This window comes from Diaporthe citri (genome assembly GCF_014595645.1).
Source record: "Diaporthe citri strain NFHF-8-4 chromosome Unknown scaffold_11, whole genome shotgun sequence".
NCBI classification, from domain to species: Eukaryota; Fungi; Ascomycota; class Sordariomycetes; order Diaporthales; family Diaporthaceae; genus Diaporthe; species Diaporthe citri.
Window position 1 is genome coordinate 1,710,399 of NW_025064856.1, and position 22,274 is coordinate 1,732,672.

General features: G+C 51.6%; 8 protein-coding genes across 8 annotated transcripts; 3 read left to right on the top strand and 5 right to left on the bottom strand.

Annotated features, from left to right (window-relative positions):
• Positions 1-521: 521 nt before the first annotated feature.
• Positions 522-941, bottom strand: INS49_004279 (uncharacterized protein; the record flags this gene model as incomplete). The annotated part of the gene is made up of 1 exon (XM_043165069.1): positions 522-941. The coding sequence occupies one exon, from the start codon at positions 939-941 to the stop codon at positions 522-524; it is 420 nt and encodes a 139-aa protein (XP_043018719.1).
• A 1,544-nt stretch (positions 942-2,485) lies between these two features.
• Positions 2,486-3,502, bottom strand: INS49_004280 (uncharacterized protein; the record flags this gene model as incomplete). The annotated part of the gene is made up of 2 exons (XM_043165070.1): positions 2,486-3,269; positions 3,363-3,502. The coding sequence occupies 2 exons, from the start codon at positions 3,500-3,502 to the stop codon at positions 2,486-2,488; spliced, it is 924 nt and encodes a 307-aa protein (XP_043018720.1).
• A 3,596-nt stretch (positions 3,503-7,098) lies between these two features.
• On the top strand, positions 7,099-8,820 carry INS49_004281 (uncharacterized protein; the record flags this gene model as incomplete). Its single annotated transcript, XM_043165071.1, has 2 exons — positions 7,099-7,893; positions 7,996-8,820. The coding sequence occupies 2 exons, from the start codon at positions 7,099-7,101 to the stop codon at positions 8,818-8,820; spliced, it is 1,620 nt and encodes a 539-aa protein (XP_043018721.1).
• A 1,669-nt stretch (positions 8,821-10,489) lies between these two features.
• INS49_004282 (uncharacterized protein) lies at positions 10,490-10,972 on the top strand (the record flags this gene model as incomplete). Its single annotated transcript, XM_043165072.1, has 3 exons — positions 10,490-10,712; positions 10,836-10,921; positions 10,967-10,972. 3 exons carry the CDS (start codon positions 10,490-10,492, stop codon positions 10,970-10,972), a joined length of 315 nt encoding a protein of 104 aa, XP_043018722.1.
• A 774-nt stretch (positions 10,973-11,746) lies between these two features.
• INS49_004283 (uncharacterized protein) lies at positions 11,747-13,769 on the bottom strand (the record flags this gene model as incomplete). The annotated part of the gene is made up of 3 exons (XM_043165073.1): positions 11,747-11,890; positions 11,929-12,011; positions 12,566-13,769. 3 exons carry the CDS (start codon positions 13,767-13,769, stop codon positions 11,747-11,749), a joined length of 1,431 nt encoding a protein of 476 aa, XP_043018723.1.
• Positions 13,770-14,512: 743 nt separating this feature from the next.
• On the top strand, positions 14,513-15,820 carry INS49_004284 (uncharacterized protein; the record flags this gene model as incomplete). Its single annotated transcript, XM_043165074.1, has 1 exon — positions 14,513-15,820. One exon carries the CDS (start codon positions 14,513-14,515, stop codon positions 15,818-15,820), a length of 1,308 nt encoding a protein of 435 aa, XP_043018724.1.
• Positions 15,821-16,910: 1,090 nt separating this feature from the next.
• On the bottom strand, positions 16,911-17,938 carry INS49_004285 (uncharacterized protein; the record flags this gene model as incomplete). Its single annotated transcript, XM_043165075.1, has 4 exons — positions 16,911-17,289; positions 17,355-17,518; positions 17,583-17,629; positions 17,683-17,938. 4 exons carry the CDS (start codon positions 17,936-17,938, stop codon positions 16,911-16,913), a joined length of 846 nt encoding a protein of 281 aa, XP_043018725.1.
• Positions 17,939-18,169: 231 nt separating this feature from the next.
• Positions 18,170-21,563, bottom strand: INS49_004286 (uncharacterized protein; the record flags this gene model as incomplete). The annotated part of the gene is made up of 3 exons (XM_043165076.1): positions 18,170-19,549; positions 20,805-21,394; positions 21,452-21,563. 3 exons carry the CDS (start codon positions 21,561-21,563, stop codon positions 18,170-18,172), a joined length of 2,082 nt encoding a protein of 693 aa, XP_043018726.1.
• Positions 21,564-22,274: the final 711 nt, after the last annotated feature.

Genomic DNA, 22,274 nt, shown 5'->3' on the forward strand with positions numbered 1-22,274 from the left:
ATTCTTGGATCGGCTCGGTACTTTCGGAACACTTGTTATCTGGATGTCGGTTGCCGACGACTTCAGAGCTTAGATCTTTGTGTAACGTTGACCTGACTCTACGTCATACAGGGTTTGCTCCACCAGAAAGCTCGCCACAAACCGTTGTGAGGAGGCCAATCTCCGGATATATTCTTCCATCATCACAGGCCTCATTCTAAGGCATATCGTCACGGCATGAGACAACAGGCTTCTTTTCACAGCATCTCAAGATATTTTTCTTGTCGGAACTCCCTTCCATTTCGACCGAAACGTGCAAACAACCAACATAACCATGCACGTGGGTCATGGAGACTGATGTCAGTAATTAGCCTTGTCAGCACGCTCTCATTTACTTTCCTAGTTGCGAATCTACCGCCAACTTCAGCCATCTCCATTATGGAGACCATGCAAAGATTGCAGGCATGTCCGAGGCATGACATCTTTCCCCGGAGGGTCCTAGGTCACCCTCATCCTTGACGTCCTCGTGTCGTCGTCGGATTCTAAATGTTTTCTTTCCCTTCTTTCCCTTCTTTCCCAGAGGGCAGCAGCATGATCACTTCTTGGTGAAGGTATTGACGCATGGGACCGGCGCTGAAGGGAGGGCAGATGGCATTTCCGATGCGGATGTTATCCTCGTCGACATGTGATAGGTAGATGACGACGTGCTGCCCAGCAACAGCCCAGCCGACGGATTCGCCGTCCAGCTCAAGTGCTTTCACGTAGGCGTTCTGACCACTGAGTTGCACCAGAAGGGCATCTCCCACCTGAAGTGGGCCAGCATCTAGCCGGCCAGCTACGGTGACCGGACTATGTCGGGTTGCTGGTACACCGTGTAGAAAGAGCCCTACCCAGATGCCGAAACAGACGAGCACCGCGAGGACCAAAGTGGCCACAACCAGCTGGTCCGACGACAAAGCCATGTCGCCAAGAATGGAGGGACGGAAAAGAACTAAGTTGATTTATGAATTATCTGAGTATTTTAATCCATAGAGAAAAGAACTATGCGGCAGCGGGGTCATAGGTGGACAAGAATGTTCCAGAGAAAGGAATGGAGGAGAAGTTGGCTGTGGGAATTTGTTGACTCCAAGGCGCACACACTATTGTGCTTCGTAGAAGGTGCAACCCGCAGGCCAAATCTGTTCATCACGCGGTACATTGAGAGGAAGGTGCATCTGGCGGCGGTGACGGCCATCTCCCCCCAAGTTTCTCGCCCTGTCCAGAATATTTCCACATCTTTTATAGCATCCAGCCAATACTATTTATTAGGGTTCTGCATATTCTATTCCAATCATACTTGAGAGCCCTGCACATCCATCTGAGGCATCTGGTGGCTAGGAGTCTTTGCGCTCCCCAGTGAGCTGAATTGTGTCATTCCTGCCTCCTAGCCCCGACCGGGATTTCCATTTTCATCAGCAATCGTGCCTCTTGTTCATAGCTGCCCCTCAACATCCTTCGCAACTTCCTCACACGGGTGCTGGAGTAAATTAGATCTGGTATTTGGTCGTCACGACTCTTGTGGCATGACACAAGGTGGGGTTGACGATGAAGGCAGCTGCCGCGTAGATTGAGACGCACTACCACGGTTTCTGTGTTGCTCGTGAATCGACATCACTTATGTGTGGCGAGCATGAAGCCTGTGCGAAAATCTGTGGACTCCACTGGTTTGGATTGCCATGTCTGATATCACAGATATTCAGCAATTCGCATAGATGGGCTGCACCAATATTGTAGCACCCATTGCGTCTGTGACTCTAGTTTGGGGCCAGTTGGTTCACTTTTTGAAAAACTACTAGACCACATTGCCATTGACTCTGACTTATCACTTGAGGCCAAGACAGTTCCATGATGTAGAAACCTTGATTCTTGGAATGTAAATACAATCATTTTACGGTTCGAATCACCACGCATTGGAAAGTAGTTGTTCCGGCAGCTGTGTAACCCACTGGCAGGTATCTAAGGGGGCGATTAGAGAGGTTTAAGTGCTCCTGGCGCGGAAAGAGATTCGCGGCGCTACCTAGGTACTCAGTGTGTTCAGGCACCTGAGGGTGGACTCTTCTTCCCAATCGGATGCGCCGTCACGCGTCGAGGGCGCATTGGCATTTGTGTGCGCGAGTGGACATCGTGACAGGTGTGATTAACTGTCTGTCCTCGGCCCTCATAGTCATGTCGGCTAGAACCCTTTCTGAGATGGATGAGATTTGCTGAAACATGAATTGTATTCACAAATTAATGAAATCTGTTGGCCACCAACCGCCACCGCCCCGCTCCCCCTGGGCAAGAATAGGAAAATGTGGTTTGTTGGATCTGTCGCCCATCCCAGTTGGTGCTAGCCGCATGATAGCTCTTGCAATGTAGATTCAGTGCAACGATGTGAGTGGGGAAGTCTCCTCCCTTCATGGTGCAAAGCTGATGTGCCACAACTGCTCCCAAATTAGGCTCCCGAATGTATCTGTTTCCGGACGATTTATGAGGTGATCTTAGTTAAGTTAACCATGATATTGTGCGCCTCTTTGCTGGTGAAAAGCTCCTTGTGAGTGTCCCAGGATGAACCGCAGGCCGTCTCGCGGAAACTCATGATAACTGGCAAATGTCCGGGTTCGATCCGGTCAAGGACATGGGGATGATGACGCCGCCAATTTATATTTTGACAGATCCAGATGATTGATGCGATTGTGGTGACTTTGTCCTGGTCCTCAGGCGTTGTGACTTTTCCTTGCGAGTTGGGCTGTCCTACAGGGTGGAATTCAGTGTTGATGGCCAGGAAGGCGGCGGTTGCCCGAGGTGCGTCGTTGGGGAAATACAGGAACACACGGGCCTCTTTCTCCACGTCGAAGGGGGCAGTTACGTGGAAACCGAGGTTGTCCATGTCCTTCCACAGCTTTTTAAGAGGTGGCATTACGCCCATGTCCTCGACCCTGAAGCGCGGGGCATCTGGGTTGAGCCTGGCGATCTCATATGGGACATAGAAGCTGGCTTCTCTGAAGGCTTGGTCTCGACTTCGTATCGGGGACTTGCTTGCCATTTCGAAGGCTGCCGACAGGATTGTCTGGACGTCGTCACACGTCTCTTGATCGGCGGTAAATACCCAAGAGATTGGGGGGACGTGACCGGGTTGAGAAGGTTGGCTAACAGGTGCACGCTTCTGGAAATAAGACGTATTGAGGAACCTCGTGGGGAATCTAGAGAGTAGTATGCCACTTGCGACCCCCAGACATACTGCGGCGATGGCATCTGAGGACTCGAACAGCCTGCGAGCGGGTGTATGATGGAAGAGACCTGGGCGGTGACCAGTCAATGAATCCGATTAGACGTGACGATCAATAGCGAGATAATTAACTCACGCATCTGAGGGTGAGCGGCTCCATGGCGGCTGATCAATGAGAGATTTGAGGCCGATACCAAGCTGAATGTCGAGCTCGTCTGCCCCGCAGTGGCCAAGGCACAGGGACGCGAGCCGTGTTTGGTGGTTCTCAGGACCCATTGGCGCAATGTCCTGGAAGACATGACAGTAACATCTGAAGCTTGTCGGATTCGGGTCGTTGCAACGGGACTTCGAAGCGTACACGAGTTGATGGTGTATGTTGCAGACGTTAACAGCTGTCGTTTGATGTGGTTGTTGGCTTGAGTCCTTGGGCTAAACCAACTCGGGCGCATGGCATATGCCCCTGGTCAATCCTGATGATCTGATTGGAGATGAATGAGCAGTCACATGACATGATTTTTCTAAAGAGTTGAATTTCTCATGGATTTATTTTGACTTTTCTTTGTACCCATGGTGAATCTTGCATAGCATGGTAAGTATATGACCGATCTGAGTGCTTGCTACCAGTCACATGCAAGTCCCAGCATTTTTGGTGGTCGATCTAGACTTGTGATCGGAATGAGGATGGTACTTTGCCTTTATCGCTTCGAGTTTCCGCCTGCCTGGACATTTCGGTTCAAAGGTCTTCTCCACGTTCTTGGTGAAACGTTTCATTACATCCATTTTTTTTTACTCTTTTTTTTTTCCTCTTTTTCCGGCGATGTGTAACATCATGTCAGCTCATCAATGATGTCCTTGACCTCTCTGCACGTTACCTTCGGGTCGTATGTCCAATATTGGAACGTGGATGTCGAGAGCCTCCACATTCTTCACTCTGCATCTATGTCTCTGAGGAGTCAAACTCCTACCACTAAGCCAATTGCCCTCGCAAATATGTAGATGGTCTGGGGCTGTCGGTGCTGCAAGAAGCAACGTCAGTTAACACCAGTATCCGCGGTAGGACTCACAAGTCACCTCGTTCCTCGTTCAGTCAAAGATTGTGTAAATGCACTTGTCAAAACTGATGAGTAGTCTGACCAGTATCCTGATAAGGAAACATATAATATCTATCTGGTTCTGCAAATGCAAGCTGCCGGAAATAACAGTCATATACAGAGTCGATAGTTCCATCTAGTGGTACCATCCCCCTATGAGGAGCGCCTTCACCTTGTTTTGACTTCATAATATCGGAGTGTGTACCGGTGTGACAATGGGAGGGGTAAGCTGCCTGTACTAATGCTTAAAATAGATCCGGTCACCCAAGCAAGTCCTCTCGCTGTATTACCCCCTACGCCAACTGCAGCCTGCAGACAACATGTTTTCCGAGTGTACAGGGGGCACTGTATGATGATTCCACCCTTTTCTGTCTTTTGAATAGGGATACAGCGAAGAATTTGGTCCATGGAGGATGGGTTCTATCGGCGTACTGATGTTGTGAGAGGTCTCTCAAAACACAGCTCGGTTTGTTCTTCCCTTTTTATCGCTCAAATGTTGACGGTGCCGTCCCCGTGGGGGGTGATGGAAGTTTTACTGCGTCCATACCGCCGCTGCCACCTTGAACCAGTGTCCTAAATTCTGTAGATACTGACGACTGAATAAGAAGTTGTATCCTTAACCACCCGACTGCATAGCAATCAGGGAGAGCGACAGGTCCGAGACCCGGCAGCCCCCAGATTAGATAGACCAACCTTAAACAGCCGCGTGGGTGCAGAGGTTGGCACTAAACGCCGTGCACGCGGAGATGTGCCGCCACTGATATGCATACCCGCAGGCTGACACGCACGAACCAAATGTCAGTTTGGGCGCCTTAGTCTCATCAATAACCGGCGAAACCAGGGAATATGTTGAGACGAGCCAGCTTTCGCTCTGTTGTATCCTCGTTTGGAAACGGTGAACTACAGCACGTTCAAGATCAAAATTTTAGGCACTTGCCCCATCTTCACCAACTCATCGTCCCTGGGTCTGTGGATTCTTCAGCCTCTCGCCGCCGCGTCTCATGCTAATCACCATACGCAAAACTTTGGGCTGCAGTACAAGTCGTACAGAGGTCTATAGTATCTCCAGCCCGTTGTGAGGTCTTCCTCAGCAGGAGATATTACTGTAGCAACATCATAATCGGAAAAGAATAGCCAACTTTCTCCAGAAAATTGATAACCAATAGATTCTATAGCTAGTTCATGGCTCTACTGGAAACACTATTGGCGAAACTTGTTTCCCGCGGTTGCCTTTTTTAAATCCTCCATGTTAGCAGATGATATTAACCCTCGCCACTTTTCCAAAGGCGCGTTATAGCCTTAGCGTGACTCGCGCGTCATTGAGTACAACCAAGGATGGATTGCTTGCTGCCCAGGAGGTGCGTGCTGCACCTACTCCAACGACAGGTTTTCCCAAGCGTGGGGCACGTAGCGAATATATTACAATGTCCGCTTTCGGGTCTGCATTGCGTACCCCACATCCCAGGCTCAGGGCTTGACACCGTTGAGCTGCCTCTCCCGATCTCCTTTCGGTCAAACCGCATCTTCCACAGTGGGCGGGGTTATCCTTTCCAGCACCCAAGCGTTGTAGTAAGGCTACTGCAGCTCGCCCAGCTGAGCAACGTCATCATGGGTAGTACTCGATTTGTTCATGGTTGAACCGATGGCACGTGCGCTGCCGCCGGGCGAGGCGATCACAAGGTTGTAGTCTAATTGACTTTCCACGCAAGCTCTAGAGCATTAGTTACTACCCAAGCTTCCGGTCTGGGGAACTCAAGTAGTGATTGTGATGGTGTTTTTCTTCCCTCCAGCCGTGGCTTCACAATTGTTGTCGAAGCAGATTGGAAAATGCTTGCGGCGATCAAGTCCTGTCTCCACGTTTTTAAATTTCGGCGAAGATGGGACGGGACTTGCAAGCCATGAACTCCTCCACGGCAGTTCTGTTCAGACAGCGGAGGGCACCGTGAGCATAAGGCCCACTGTCCAAGCTCAGCAGAAAGTCAAATTCAACGGCGATCTCCAACCTTTTGGTCAACTTCCTTCCTTTGCACCCGTGCGCAGCCAATGGCAGACCGCAATTCAGCACTGTCACTGTGCCCTCTGATCGTCATCAGCCCCGTAACAGCAATCTAACGCTTGCAAATGTTCCTCCACCTTGAGCGATTATCAAAGCTTGGCTGGGACACATGACATCGTGCGCATGCCAAGCACAACGCACCACTCTGGGTATTGAGAGTCTGGATAAGCCAGACTTCTAGACTATAGCATGTGGTCACATTTCTTAACGGACGGACTCAGTGATTTCTGGGCATCAGAGGCCCGACCGTCGACGCCGCCTGGTGCGGTGCTCCTCTCCCTCGGTTTTCGCTGCGCACGTGGAGAAAACTTAATAGAGGACCTCGCAAAGCTTTGCTGCCAGAATAGCGTTGCGCCCTCCGAGTCACGCCCTGATTCAGGTCGCACGCAAACCGACCGAAGATTCAGCTCCATCATCGGTGTGCGGAGTCGTGAGCCGGGCGGCCCGGACCTGGGGGAACCAAAGCCTGATATCTCTCTTTTACTCCGCCTGTGTGACATGTTTACCTCTCAGGCTGTGCATTGGTCCATATTTGTAGATCAGAACCCCCTGGTTCATAGGCAGAGCTGATGGTGCTTCAGCTGCCACCCATATGCTCTCGCCAGTCCACATGGCAGACATGTGCGCCGCACATCAACCAAGCGAACGACAAACCCAAGAGGATAAGGAGTCTTTACCGTACTGTACTTGTAATCCAATAGCCCGTCGGGGGGCCATAATACACGATGTCTCACGTCTGGGACGACTACGGGCCAACGCAGCCACCAGGCACCGGGGACCTCTCGCCGCTGGACGACAACCTGAGAGCAGGCCTCGCCGTCATAGGCGCGCTCGCCGTGGTCTCTCTCATCCTGTGCACGAGTCTTTTCTCCTTCATAACATACCGCGTTATCCAGGGCCGACTGCACTCCCCGCATCGGCCTCGGTACACCAGGTGTCGACTCTCCCGCCGCCCAGCACCCTTGACGCCAAGGCCGCAGCACGAGGAGCACCAACTCTGCCGGCAGGCCTCGTCCAACACCCTCACCGGCGCGGCAAAGTCCCCTCTGTCACCCCTGTCGCCCGGCAGCGACCGGTGCCCGCGGGACCACCGCTCACGCGACGACGGTGCCGATGAGGTCGCGGTCGGCACGGTGCCCAACATTCGACGGCGCTACCAGGGCTACAACCCCTTGCTCGTGCTTATCTACATGCTTCTCATCGCCGATATTATTCAGTCGGCCTCTTTCATCCCGAACCTTGTATGGGTCGATCACAACGCCATCCATGTGCGATCCGAGTCCTGCTGGGCGCAGGGCTGGCTGCGGTCGCAGGGCGATATCGCGAGCGCCATCTTTGCCGCCGCCGTCTCGATTAACACCTACCTTCTCGTCGTCCACCGGTACACCATGCCATCCAAGGCGCTGCGCATGATAGTGGCGTCCGTGTGGTCTTTTAGCTTCATCATTGTTGCGGCCGGGGTGTGGGCTTCCAACAACGGGAGGGGCCATGGCGGGTACTTCGTGAGAGTTGACACATGGGTAAGCAACCTCTCTTTTTGTCCCTTACCACCCACCTCTCCATAGTCCAATTATTCTTTGCCCGTGCGCATGTACTGAAGATATGTGCTCCATGACATACAGTGCTGGATCAGCCAGGAGTATGCAGGCTACCGCATCTGGACACACTTCGGCTGGGTCCTATCCATGATGGGCATCATAGTTCTCGGCCTCCTGGGCTCCGCCGTCAAGATCCGCGTGCGGCAACCAGACGCGCGGCGCTCACGGCCGGGCCTCCTGCGACGATTGGAACGCGTGCGCCTCCAGCTGCGCAACCCGCGCCGCTCAGGCCACCACCCGGCGTTCCTCATCTACCCGCTTGTGTACTTCGTGTGCTGCGCGCCCATGGCCATCGGGCCCATGATCCTCGCGTCGGGCGTGTCCATCCAGCAGGGCTACTTCCTGTGGGCGGGCGCCATGATCGCGAGCAACGGCTGGCTTGACGTCGTGCTCTGGAGCTGCACCATGATCTTCCTCGCGCCGGGCGACATCAAGGACTCCGGGCTGTCGAGCTTCGCCTTCCTGCGCACGCCCTCTGTCGAGTACGGCAACATGGTGTGGGTCGAGGCCGGGCTGAGCGGGGGCGGACACAGGAGCCGCGGCGGGCGCGCCGGGGACTGCCTCGAGCCGCTCACCCGGATGCTGAGGCGGGAGGCCGGGAATGACCGGCGCAGGGGTGTTGGCTGGGAGTCGCTGGGCAAGTCGGACAACAGAAAGCTGAATGGCATCACGACCAAGACCACCACCACGGTCGTTGTGGAGGAGAGCAATTCGGCGGGGACGGGCGATGTCATTGGGCGCGCGCCGACGCACCCGGGTGTCGATGACGGGATCACGCCGAGACCCAGTTTCGCTTATGCCAGGGAGGATGTTCTGACGGTGCCGAGGAGGGTGGCTCACCGGTTCTAGTGAGATAAATCCCCTTCTTAAAATCTTGGCAACCTGTTTTCGCGGCCCGCCTTTTGCTGTGAGCCCCATTTCTTCTTGCCCCTTCGGTTTCTCAGTGGAGTTGAATATGGTGTGGTTCTCGGGGCGCGGGCATCGCCATTCCGAAGTTTGGGTTGAAACTTGCCTGAGTATACCATCCACCGCATATGCTGGGCAAATATGGCGTGAATTTGTCTGGAGTACGAGGAAAAAGGACAATCGGGAGTGTCATAATGGTCGAGGAATATCCAAACCCGGCGTCTGGGGTCTAGAGAATAATGGCTGGGTTAAGACAGTTACATAGCAGTCGGGACCTGTTTAATTCCTATTATCAAACTGAATACAATATTTGGAGCCCCACTCTAGCATTTGAAAAAGAAAGCTTGACCATATTCCAAGCTCTTGGTGCTGGGTCTGATACACTTGGACATCTATTTTAAGCGGATGGATTGATGTTTGTACTGACAAAAGGATGAGTATGTCCGTAAGCAGCTTCTTCCCAAGGAAACTGGCAAGATGGGATTCTATGGCTTGCTTTGAATCAAGGCAGGATTGTGTGTATTGGTATGTTCTTGACAGGACGGGTCCGCCATCTTCAAACACCCACACCCACATATAGACACACACGGATGCCGCGGTATTCTGTGACGTTGTGGTTCGTGGTCGATGCTCGTCCAGAGGGAAAGATGGCTGGGGTTCCATGTACAGTTGCTAAAAGCATGAAAGATGACCCTGCTTATAGACCTGAAATGCAGTAGTCAACGAGTTATAGATGCTATAGTAGTCAACCCGCTCGTTCTGCTCTCTACCTAGGTACTTGTAGATCACTGCTTACTCTCAGGTTCCTCGGCGTGGTCACCGCTAGCGCAGTTTGTCCTTCCCACATATACACTGCGCAATACACTGCACAATACACTGCACAATACACTGCACAATACAGTGCACACTTTCCAAGTGAACTGTAATAATCACTTTGCAGCTAGCTGATTACTTTAAGCAGCAGGAGCAAAGGCCGTTTCTAAAAAAATGAACCTTGCCTTTGTTGCACAGAGGATGACAGAAAGCAGTTCCAACACCTTCAACTGCCTAGGTACCTGTACAACTGAAAGCCCGAATGGGAAGGAACAGCTCACCTTCCATCACGCCCTTGGGAAGGCGCCATGTTTACATTTGTGATGAAGACCATGGCTGGAGTTTGACTGAACAGAGATGGTTTGAAAGTCATCCACTGTTTTTTGTTTGTAATGTGGTTTGTGCTAGTCCACTGTCCCCACCCCATTTTCACTCAGGTTGTGATAACATGTTAGATTGGAGACATTGAATCAGTGGGTGACACTTGCAGTCCATGGTCCTCAGGTACAGGGACAGCCACTCTGGAAATTTCTAAAGCCCAGAAATGGCCACCTTCGACTCTCTCTTTCCATCAAGCTCTCCTCTCTCCTGACATCAAGATCTCTCCGCTCCTTCCATCCCTCTCTCCTCTCTCCTGCACTTGCACCGGCAGAAGATCAAAGTACATCAGCAAACGCCATTGCTCAAGTCAGGTCAGACCTCACCAAGCATCCCAGCCCCAGGACAAGCATTTTGGTCAAGCATTTGCCTCACCTCGTCCTGACTCAAAGATAATCACTCCAGATTGCATGCAGACAAGATGAATCTCCTTCATTTCATTCTCTTTGTCCTCTTGGGCTTCCTCGCTTCCTCTGCTGCTGCCATCCCACTCCAGACGGTTGATGTGGCTACCGGCAACATTGGACAAGGTGTTGACCGTACCGCAGGTAGGGAGTTGGCAGCTCGTCAAGGCTACCCGAGCATCCTGTTGGAATACGACCTCAAGTGCGCCCTGGACCGAGCGAAGACACCCATGGCGCCTGGTATGTCGGGTAGCTTCCTGACGGCTGCTTATTGCAAGAGTTGGTTCATATGTCAATCTGATGGTAAGGAGCTCCCGGATTCCATTTCACATCGACCAGAGTCCCTGATTATGTATGCTTTAGGATCGAAGAAGGCGACGGACAGGAAACCCAGCAACCAGCCCTGGAAGTTGGACCCGGAAAACCGAGATTGGCAAGTCCCCGGATATGTATGTCCTGCTTTAGGAATGAGAGCTAATAAACCATGGTTACAGGTGTAAGGATTGGTGCGAGTGTGTTCTTGTCGATGAACCCCGAGAGCATGGCTTTTATAGTTTGTACGTCTTCCGTCAACCGTATACTTATCACATTCCTAAAAGCACTTCAGCAAAGATACATACTAATATATAACAAAGTGGCTGCATAAGCCCCGAAGGAAAATCGATCCCCGGCAACTTCGGAAGCGTCTCTCGAGATACGCACTCAACTCCAGATAACGATGGACTGGTGATGGAGGTATTCGAAGGTCCACCTCGCAAGGACTGACCTGGACCAGTGAGAGTACGATGATTTGGGGATATTGATTTCGGCCTGACGCCAAGCTCGAGTTACCCATAGTGAACAAGAGCATTCTTGCCCTTCTGAACTCCAAGAGAGACACTACCACTCGAGTTTCCCCCTGCAATGCGGCCACTCCTACCCGTTCTGGCAGATGTATTCAACGCCATGAAATGCCGGATAGCAAATGTTCAATCTGTTACACAGAATCCGAATCAAGGCGTTCAGGATCGACAGGTCGAGAACCCGTGCTTGTATATATGTAAAGCACAGAGCCACACACCTCAAAGAAAGACTCTTTGTCCATCAGGGTGCCATCCAAGCATCCAGATATGCATGTAGCAGCCGCAGCCGCAGTCATCGCAGCCACTCTGGCCGCAAGCCGAGCCGGACACACCAGGTCGGCAGCTCTCCTTCGCCTCGCGGCTACTCCACCCGCCGAGGCCGTTGTTCCAAGCGCCTCAGCACCACTTGCCCTCATTGCCATCGTACCTCTCCTACAAGAACCGCTTCCGGCAGCCGGAGTCGCCGCCGTACCAGCACCCGCACTTCTCCAGGCTGGCCCTGTCGGGGCGGGCGGACACGCCGCTGGCGCACAGCGGGTGCTCCAAGCACTTGCGGATCTCGGCCGCGGCCACGTACTCGCCAGGCCGCGAGCGCGTTAGTTCATCACGCCGACGGTGCCGCATTCCAATGCGACGTGGTCGACGGCCGCGGCGGCGAGGACCTGGGTGATCTGGGCGGCGATGGCGATGAGGGCGGCTGTGCCGAACTCCGTTTCAATAATTTTTTATTCTAATACGGAGTTGGTTTGGTAGCATTCTTCAGGGTTGCGAATGTACTGAGGTATCGTCTGGAGATGTCCATGATAGAATATTGAAGTCGTGTCGTTGGAGAAAGCATTAAAAGGGTTCAGCCACATAACTAGATGTGGTCAAGCATTGCGACTAATATAACACATGTCAAGTGCTACAGCCTAGATTGCTAAGCCCCCATTATGAATTTCCAGGCTAGTATCATAGTCACCGTTTATTATAGTACAGTCATTGTCCATAAGTCCTTCTTGAGCTTGTCAGCTAGAGTTCCAGCCCATGAGACTCTGTGAGTTGCTTGTTGACAGTAGTAGTCATGATCCAAGGGCTTGGTCCTCGTCGAAGAAATACCCGGCGTCATATTCATCAAGTATAGAGAGCGGACCAGCTGCCCCCCAATCCAATGTTGCTGATCCTCTCGCAAAGAATAAGGTTCGTTCGAATTGCTCTCTCCAGCAAATAGGCCGATAAGCTGGGATAGGATACTGATGGTATGCAACGAACCGTGCAGGTTGACATGGCAAGAGTGATCGAATCTCGACACATATTGATCACTCGTTGTGTAGGTGAGGAACGCTTCATCGCTTGGAGGCAGGTCATGATAGCTTGGGAATTTGTTGTGGGGGTTCTCCATGTTGAGCAAGATTCCGGGCCGAGTGCAATTACCGAGATAAAAAGGAATGCTATAGCATATAGCATCGACAAGTTCCTTGACCTCGCATGTCGAATCTCCGGGATTTATTTCATTCTCTGTGCTTGAAGCTCCATTACAAGAAAGAGCAAGAAGTTTTGTGAGTCGGGACTTGGTTCGTTCGAGGATAAGGCGATAAGTGCGCCACGTGTTCCAGATATTCGCGATCTGGATGCTTGGGTAAATGTCACAAGCACCATGGTACGTTTCGATACATGGGTCAATGTCTTTCCTGCTCTGCATTCTTCTCGGGTACCAAAGCGGTGCTATGCTTTCCAGCCAATTCTGGAGCTGATTGTCTGACCTTTGAATTCGCTCGCGTAGCTCCTGCAGTCTCGATGGGTGTGCACGAAGCGTTACTGAGGGGTCGCAGAAATCGTGTTGAAGACTGGCGATAGAGACACCAATAATGTCGAGTAGTGAGCTTGGGTTGATAGGCAGAACAGGTATGACCTGAGTTTTGAGCCATGCCAGCTCAATTGAAGATAACGCATTGCCGATTCTGACGGACCGGGACACTCTAGAATGTAAGAGGTTGCCGACGAGATATGCATGGTATTTGGAGCTGTGGGAGCTATCATCTCGTTGTGAAAGCAAAGCCAATGCACCATCGCGGTGCATGCCATGGGCCTTGGCTTGACCGGACACAGCGGATAGAGTGTCATGCATCTGGAGCACCAGAGCCGCCAGCACCGTTGCGTCCCGTGCCCTTTCTTCAAGATCATTGGTCGCCTGGCGCAGCCGCACGAGCGCTTGACCAAGTAAATGAATAGGCAGTGAGTCGGAAACGTGCTTGTGCCCTATCATTGTCCACACTTTGACCGCCACGGCGTTGACTGCGGCGAAGAGAGCTGAACTGGGGTTTTCAGACTCGAGGACTGGGCGGACAAACTCCATGAAGCCGCGTGTCGATTCCACACTGCGACCTACGTCGGTGACATAAGTGAGAAAGAATGGAACGGCTAGGTCTTGTGGCAAATGTAAGGGGTTCGGCAGAATTGTGTTCGTGTTTTGCATCGTCTCTCTTAACTGCTGATTGCGGTTGCTGACACGCGTTGCTTGAGCGGGCGTTTTTCCCAAATATCGACCAGTTTCGTCCTTGAATTTCAGTCGAGCTCCGACATAGCCCGCGCATTCGAGCCCAAGGCGGAGACATGCTTTGCAAAATGGCTTTGTTTCGTCACACTTGACACGTCGCTGTCTGCATGTGACGCATCCTCGTGAAGCGCCTCGATTGACCATGATTCTCTACCGCCTCGTCTTATGTTGTAGAGAAACTAGATGAAGATAAGTTTTGCGACGGATGCAGGAGGGTGCTTCAGCTGCCGAGGGCCCTTGCTTCTGATATATACTCGCTCAAGTTGGCACGATGTAAGCTGACAGGTTGACTAAAGTACCCGCTCTCGATCATGGATGCGAGCCGTGGGAGCCGCTGACGACGTTGCGGCTGTGTCTGCCGATTATATCCATATAAGGCTAGACTTTGCGACAGCGACAGCGGGTCAATCACGCTTCTTGATTCTACCCATCAACTTATGTTGTCAGCTTCTATGTTTGTGAAAGATTCGATTGGCATGACATCGACAAGGTGGCCGAATGCCATGGCAATTGCCGTATTCCCGTCTTTCGTAGACTTTGCAGTAATGGTCAGGAATCAATCTCTGTGTATATAAACTAAGACCTCTCCCTCGAGAAACAGGACTTCATCACAGCAATCATCTACTCTTCCGTATAAAGCCCCTAATTATTATCATTTCACCATGAAATCATCAATCTGTATCAAGCTATTTGCTATACTTGCACTTGCTCACGCAGGGTTCGCAAGTGCCCAAGATGATGGGATGCCCATCCTCACCCTCAATGACGACGAAAGCTTCAACTTTGACATTCTCACTGGTTTGGGTCAGATGGCCAACGACGGTGCAGACGTCAATCCCGTGCTCGAAGCTGCAAAGAAGATCAAGCCCGGCGACCGTGACAGCTACGCAAAAGCTTGGTTTGATCTTGCAAATGAGACCAAGGCCAAGGCGTCGGACCCTGAGTACGCTTCTGATCCGGTCAATGTCAGGTCTACTTGGTTCTCTGCGTCCAACTACTTCCGTCGAGCAGACGTTTACAACCGGGCCGACTGGGATGATGCACGCATCAACGATTATTGGGACGAGCAGCGATCGGCTTTCGATAAGGCCATAGCTGCCTTGCCTGTCCCGGCTGAGCGTGTGGAGATTCCTAGCGATGATTTCAATGTCTCAGGTATCTGGTATTCGCGACTGTCCAAGGGCAATCAGACTGAGCGCCTCCCAACTATAATCCTTACCCAAGGTTATGATGCTGCCCAGGAGGACTTGTATTCAACCGTTGTTGCCCCGGCTTTGGCTCGTGGATATAATGTCTTTTCGTTCGAAGGCCCTGGTCAGCCTACCCCACGCAGAGAACAGGCTGTTGGTTTCATCCCAGACTGGGAACGAACCGTCACACCCGTCGTCGACTACCTTCTTTCCGAAAAAGCCGCATTCATCGATACCAAGCGACTCGTCCTATACGGCCACTCTTTTGGAGGTTATCTCGGCGCTCGAGCCGCTGCTTTTGAGCCCCGATTGTCGGCACTCTTGCTTAACGGTGGGGTTTGGGACGCGTATCAAGCGTACACTGCATATCTGCCGTCCGACCTCCTCAAGGTGCTCGAGTCTGGTGACAAGGGGGCTTTTGATAAGGCAATGGATGAGTTGTTAAATTACCCGGAAACATCTACGACCATCAAATGGGGCCTTGAGCAGGGGTTGTGGGCCTTCAAGATGAAGTCACCTTATGATTTCTTCCAATCGTTCAAGAACTACACGCTGAAGGGCGGCATCGCGGATCGTATCAAGATGCCAGTTTGGCTTGCCGATGGAGAGTACGAGGATCTTATGGCAGGGCAGTCGCAGCTCGTTAAGGATGCTTTGGGCGAAAGGGCAGAGCTCCATATGTTCAATGGAACGGCTGGGTTTCACTGCCAGACTGGCGCTACGCAGGAGTTGGGCAGGGTCATGTTTGCGTGGCTGGATAAGACTTTGAACAAGTTGTGAGGCCTTTGAGACGTGTTTTGACGATTGACATTGGATATTCATATTCGAGTTTTTGACTTCATATTTTGAGTTTGCGCTTCTTAATTCTTTGTTCATGGCCAGGTCAGAGTGTTTGAGAGGTTGTGCATATCTGGAGGAATAGTTGAATACAAATAGTCTGTATGATTACATGATTTGTGAAAGACTTGATTTTGAACATGACTTTGATCTATCTTCTCAAGATGTTGATGTAAGGATATTTGTATCAATGGCTATCACGTGTCAAACCACGACCTAGAGAGATAATACTAAGACTTCACGCTCAAACAGGCGCGCGCAGGTAATCCGTTTCTCAACGCCCTCCCCTGTGTTTATAGCACATTCGATTCTGAATGACATTCTAGAGTATACATGGGCAAGAGGTTTCTTTAAGTGGAAAGCCGGAATAACCAGGACAAAATAAGGGCAAAGGATTAGTGTTTATAAGGTTTGGGTACAGTAAAAACTGCTACATCCTTTAGAAGAAATTACTCAGACCCAGTACTTGTGTAATTTAAAAGGGTTTGTCGAGCGGGGTTGGGTGGTTGATTGGTTGCAAGGCCAACGTTCCATGGCCCATCAATCACTTCGCAGCGTAGCCCATGTCGGCCTGTGCCGCATTACGCGCTCATATAAAGTATATTAAATTATAGTAAAGCAAACCACTCAGGAATAATAAATGAAATTTATTAAAATATATTGTATGTATATTGTTTAACGTTATAAGAGCATTATTAAAGTGCATTTCTCATAAGGGGATGCATAAATGGTGGCTGATATATCCTTAGCAATCGGCACTTTCCACCTCTCTCCCTCTAAGTATGGGCTCCAGTTTGATGTATCTTACTCAGAAAATGAAGCAAGTTCAAGTCTTGCAATGTCAGATCAAGCGTATGACTTAGCTGGTCCCACCACTCACCATGGTGACTTATGTTACCGTCCTACTAGTTATTCACCATGACCTAACACCCCAGCCTTGAATAAATGTGTCATCAAAACAATGCATCTGGCAGTTTACTGCACCGGTGACATTGTAAAATATCAGGGCGACGATAACAAGCGTCCGTAATGTTCAGTTCTCAGCCTTCTTCGTCGCCTTAGTTCGCAGCTTCATCGTCAGGTACACCATCGCATAACACCCGGCCACGAAAGCAAAAACGATCCCGGCGTTTCTCCAGCCGTAGGACTCGTTCTGAAGTTTTATCGTGCGCAAGAAGCCAGCGCCCGATGCGTACTGACACACCTCACAACGGCTGGTGGCGTCCGGATTGAGGAGGTTCGTGCCAGCACCCATGCCCTGCTGGCAAGCAGCCAGGTATTCACCGCAGGTCTGGTTGGCGGGAGGGTCAAAGATGGAGAGCTGTTCCGGCGAGCAGCGCACGGGCTTGTCCCAAGTCGTGAACACTAGCAGGGAACTCATGAGGTAATTGTAAGGGTCAATGCAATAGATCCTGCGGGGCAATGCTGTCAGTGACTGGCCTTGCGAGCACGGAAAGGCCCAAAGCATTATGCTCACCAGTATCTCCAAAATGACACAATCTGGCTATATGGCACCATGACGCCACAGAAAGACACCAGAGTCATAACGACGAGCGGTTTAACGAGAGATGCGAAGACGGCATTAGGGGTATATGCGGCTATCATCTGCCCAATACCGGTGTAGAGGAACTCGTAACAGACCTAGACTCATGTCAGACTCACTCATATCTGCCTTGCTCAACAAAAATGTGTTTCAGATGCTTACCACGACAAAGAAGACACTGCCGGCATGTTGCGGCGATGAGGGTAGGCCTGCTGTGAAGCACCAACACACATAATACAACAGGGCGCAAACCAGCAAGTACGGAATCTCGGGATGAGATTTGGCCCAACGCATGGTATGTCCTGGCCGTGGAATTCATTCCCAAGCAAGGCTTCGAAACCGTAGGCCATAGGGTTGATCCAGAAGATCCAACTGAGACAGGGGTGCATCTCCGGCTTAGCGATCATGTAACCCATACAGCCGAAGAAGGAGGCAAGAACCAAACCCGAAGCTTTGGATGCGGCATCGAAGGTCGGGAACGCCGCGCCGATGAAACGGAAGAGGACTGTCATGGACATGGCACTGACAAAGCAGGTGAACCAATACGTAAAGAATGCTTCAGCCGAGGTCCTGAGGCCCACCATGAATTACGTTATGATTCCGAAATGCGTGACTTGGAACAATAGTATCGGGAAGTCCGAAGATATCTCGGCGATGACGATGGCTGATGGCTTATAGAGAGCAAAAGCACGGTGCATGGCCAAGATGGGCCGGCCTGTGAAGGAGTCGGTGACCTTGGAAAGACCAATCTAGGCGTGATACAGGATGGAGAAGAAGGGAGTGCCTCCTTTGATGAAGAGGCCAGCGGAGTTGTCGGGTGCAGCGTAAAAGAGCGAGGCACTGATGAGAGATTGGGTCAAAGTGGCTGCCTGCTGCAGAATGAGTGTCGCCTTATCACCGAGCATGATTTGGTACTGCCTGATGATGGCCGACCAAACCTGAGTTGGGAAATTAGCAGTCACTGGCGAGGATGCAGAGACATCGTTATGTTTCTCGTGAGCGACTGATTCTCGAAACAAGGCCGTGTTGTCGACAGCCTCCTGGCTTGACGGGTAAGCAAGGCACTCCTCGAGCATCTTAGGCTTGATGGGCGATCGATCATAAGCAGCAAGCACCTCATCCGCGGTGCGGGGAAAGGACTGCTCGAATCCAGTGGCGATCCGGCGCTCGGTGGGCACCGTGACGCCGGTCAGAAAGTCCGCCGAGTTCGACCCCGACTCTCGCAGGAAGCCGAGGCTTTCCATGAAAGGTACCGCATCCTGCCGAGGACCATAGTAGATCTGCTTGCCCTCGTCCAGGACGAGGACTATGTCAAAGTGCTCGTAAATACCGTTGCCTGCCTGATAGAGAGTAACAATGGTGGTAAGCCCGAGCATATCCGTCATCACTCTCATGGCTTTGATCCACTCCAAAGCGGTGCTGGCATCCAAGCCCCTGGTGGAGTTGTCCCAGCAGAAGACGCTGGCCCGTGTGGTGAGGCATTCGAGGATAGAGACGCGCTTCCTTCCCCCTCCTGAGACACCCCGAGTGAAGGCGTCTCCCACTTTCATATGGTTCGTATGGGAAATACCAGCTAGCCGAAGCAAGAAATCCTTGTTATCTTGGACGTATTGCTGCCTCGCAGGCGGCAGGTGATGGGGAATCTTGTTGCGGGCGGCAAAGTTGATTGTATCCTCAAAGGTCAATGTCGGATAGGAAATCTCCTCTTCGGTGTTCATGATAATCTGGCCACGGTAAATCTTCGCCTCTTCTGCTGTCATGGTGCCGAAGGACACATTTCCCGTGATTTCTTCGGAGCCGAGCCGGTTGTTGGAAAGCACGCTCAGCAGTGTCGTGCAGCCAGAGCCAGGGCGCCCGAGAACAAGTAGCATCTCTCCTGTCTTGACACAACCGGACGAGTTGTCGATGATTGTCTTAAGGGGTCTCGATTTGCCGTCCTTATGAAAAGGGTAGAATTGAGAGACGACGTTCTCGTTGAAGGTGGCGTTGCTGCTGGTGCCTTTGACAGTCAGGTTCTGCCGGCTGACCCCGAGCCTCCTGGGCTTCTCCCCTGATTCTTCGTCCCTTTCGCTTCGTCGGTGCACTTCTTCGGCCATATGCCATGGCTCTCGGGCCCGGGTCGGAATTTTCTGGATGGCATCAATGTCAGTCTCGGAGCCATTTGATTGCCCTCTTCCTCCAGCCACAGACTCAACGTCCGTGGTTGACCACTTATCGGTCATCGCAAAGATGGCTAGTCGCAAAGACCAGAATAACCGGGTAGAAGTGGTAATACAGTGGGTATTGAGCCCCTTCTGTATTCGGAAAAGAACCTGCGTAGCTGTTTCATGGCTCAACGATAGGCTTTTCAGGAACCGTCTTCACTTAAACCAGAATCATTTATATCTCAGGCAGGGAAAGGAATTCTGTAATGACGTGGCGACAAGACACGAGAATTGATCATCTTGTTCGTAAGATAACAGCTGCGAGCGGGTCTGGGGGACATATTCTCTGACGAAGGGTGTATTGGTGATCGTGCCAAACCTTATCTACAGAGCTTCTAGGGGGACCAACTGAGGAAATGGCGAAAACGTAAAGGTTTAATTTGATTCTAGTACGTTGAAAGTGTCGGGATGCAGAATTGTCCGCCTGATACCGTCGGATCGAATACTGATCTCTTGTCTCGGATCCGCATCTAGGCGGCCCATCCCTAGCTTAACGGCCAGTTCGGGCTATGGCGCCATCATTTATCACTGCGCAAGTGCCCTGGATACGTTTCGATCCACTTCCGGGCGTCTTGGGTGTAATAAAAATTCGAAAATAACATTATCCGAGCTTGAGGCTGGTCGACGCGGCCACTTGGATCAAGTTCCCACGGCCACACCCAGCACGATGACGAGGAGCTCTGCAAGGGGAGCAAATAACTACCTCAAGCCTTGCGGAAAATGATCTCTCCATTATTGAGTCCAGACCTCCGAGTGAACAACCAAAATCGGGATTCGAGTAAAGTCATGCTGTTGATGGCGATGTAAGCCAATCTTTTCAACCAAGCCGAACTTACATCGGTAGATGGACAATGCCTTAGAACTTGTCATGACACATGTATATAAAGCCACTTTCTAATGACAGCTGCATAATTATTTGATCCCACCCGCAAGACGTGATTACATCGCCCAATATGAGAAAACCTTCGTGCACATCACGCTAATAAGATTCGCCATTGATGAAACTTCGATTGTCTACCTAAACCCATATTCAGATTCGTGCTCGAACAAGCAAGTGCTTATTAACCGGCGTCAACGGTTCTTTCCCAAGAATTGCGTGAATGCAATTCTTTATGGCAAGTTCTTCGAAGCCAGCCCGGGTCTCGACAGCGCCTCCCGCTGTATGACAAGTCAGACTGACGTCTCGTAGAGCCAGTAGGCGTGGGTTGACGTAGGGCTCATTCTCGTGCACATCCAAGCCCGCAGCCACAAGGTGACCTGATTCCAGGGCATCTGCCAGGGCATCCCCGTCCACCAAGTTACCACGGCCGACATTCACCAGACGTGAACCCTTTTTCATCCTTGCCAGGCGCGCTGAGTCTATGAGAGCTTTGCCACCCTCTGCACTCCCTGGGGCAGATATCACCACACAGTCCGATACGGCCAGCAGTGCGTCAAGGTCAGCGTAGCGCGTAGCGCCTATGGCTGCCTCTAGTTTCGCTGGCTTGGGGATAGGGTCGGCGTATGCGATTTTCATGCCGAAAGCCGCAAAAGCCTTCTGGGCTATCCGATAACCAATGTTGCCGAGCCCAATGATACCAAGCGTGTGTCCTTTTGGATTATGTGCCGTCTCGCTGTTGTTTCTGTGCGCATCCAGGAACATCGCCGGGTCGCCGCTCCGCCCCGCTGTGTTCGTCCATTGCATGTTTCGGAAGACCGAGATGATATGGTATACAGCCATGTCAGCCACTGCTTCGGACGATGCCGTTGCTCCATTGCAGTAAATGATGCCTGCAGTATCATGTTAGTAGTTTAGACCAACAGTATAGCTTTGGGAATGTTTCTTACCAGATTTCGCCAAAATGTCAACGTCTACCCAGTCATATCCAGCACCTGCTGACGCGAAGAGTTTCACAGAGGCTGGTAGAAGGGCAATCAACTCGCTATCCCAACGTCCCATCTCGCCCCCAGAATTCCAGAACGGGCGACAAATGGCTGAGAAATCACCCCATCGTCTTTCTTTTAAAGCCTTCAGAAATGGCCCCCTTTCTCTTTCTTCTGGTTCAGGCCTAATGATTGTTGCGATCTGCTCCAACTCCTTGTATAACTCTGGGTTGTATTGTATGGGTTCTCCGAGATGGAGAACGGTTGGTCGTACACTGCTCGGCATCGTGAGGTTGGAAAGGTCGGGTTGATGCGTGTTCCCAACTTGATCAGCTCTCGCAAGCTGTACTACTAATGAAATCCTTCTGGGCCATCTCATAAGAAGCTACCGAACCGGGCAGCATGGCACTAAAATAATTGTTTTCCGGTCCAGCGACAGCGGATCCACGAAGGGGCTGTACGTTGTTCGGCCTATCTGCTTACGGGCTTGGAGTCATCGGAAACTTCCTTCTCCTCATCTTGGGGTACACGGCCGGGGTTTACCCGACCAGAACAAAGCGGGGCTCTCCCGGCGCTGGCCTATGCAGAAGAGATCCGACGAGCAGGACGCTTGTGCATGTCAGACAGATGAGCTTTCCAGGCTTTCTTGTTCCCGATCGGATGTACAATCCCACTTCTGTGGCTGATCATCCCATACAGCGGCCGAGCCGGCTGGATGCTTCGTCGTGAGGCCAAGCCGGACTTCTTGGCGACTTGGGAAACTGAGACTTGGGGTAAAGAAACTGGC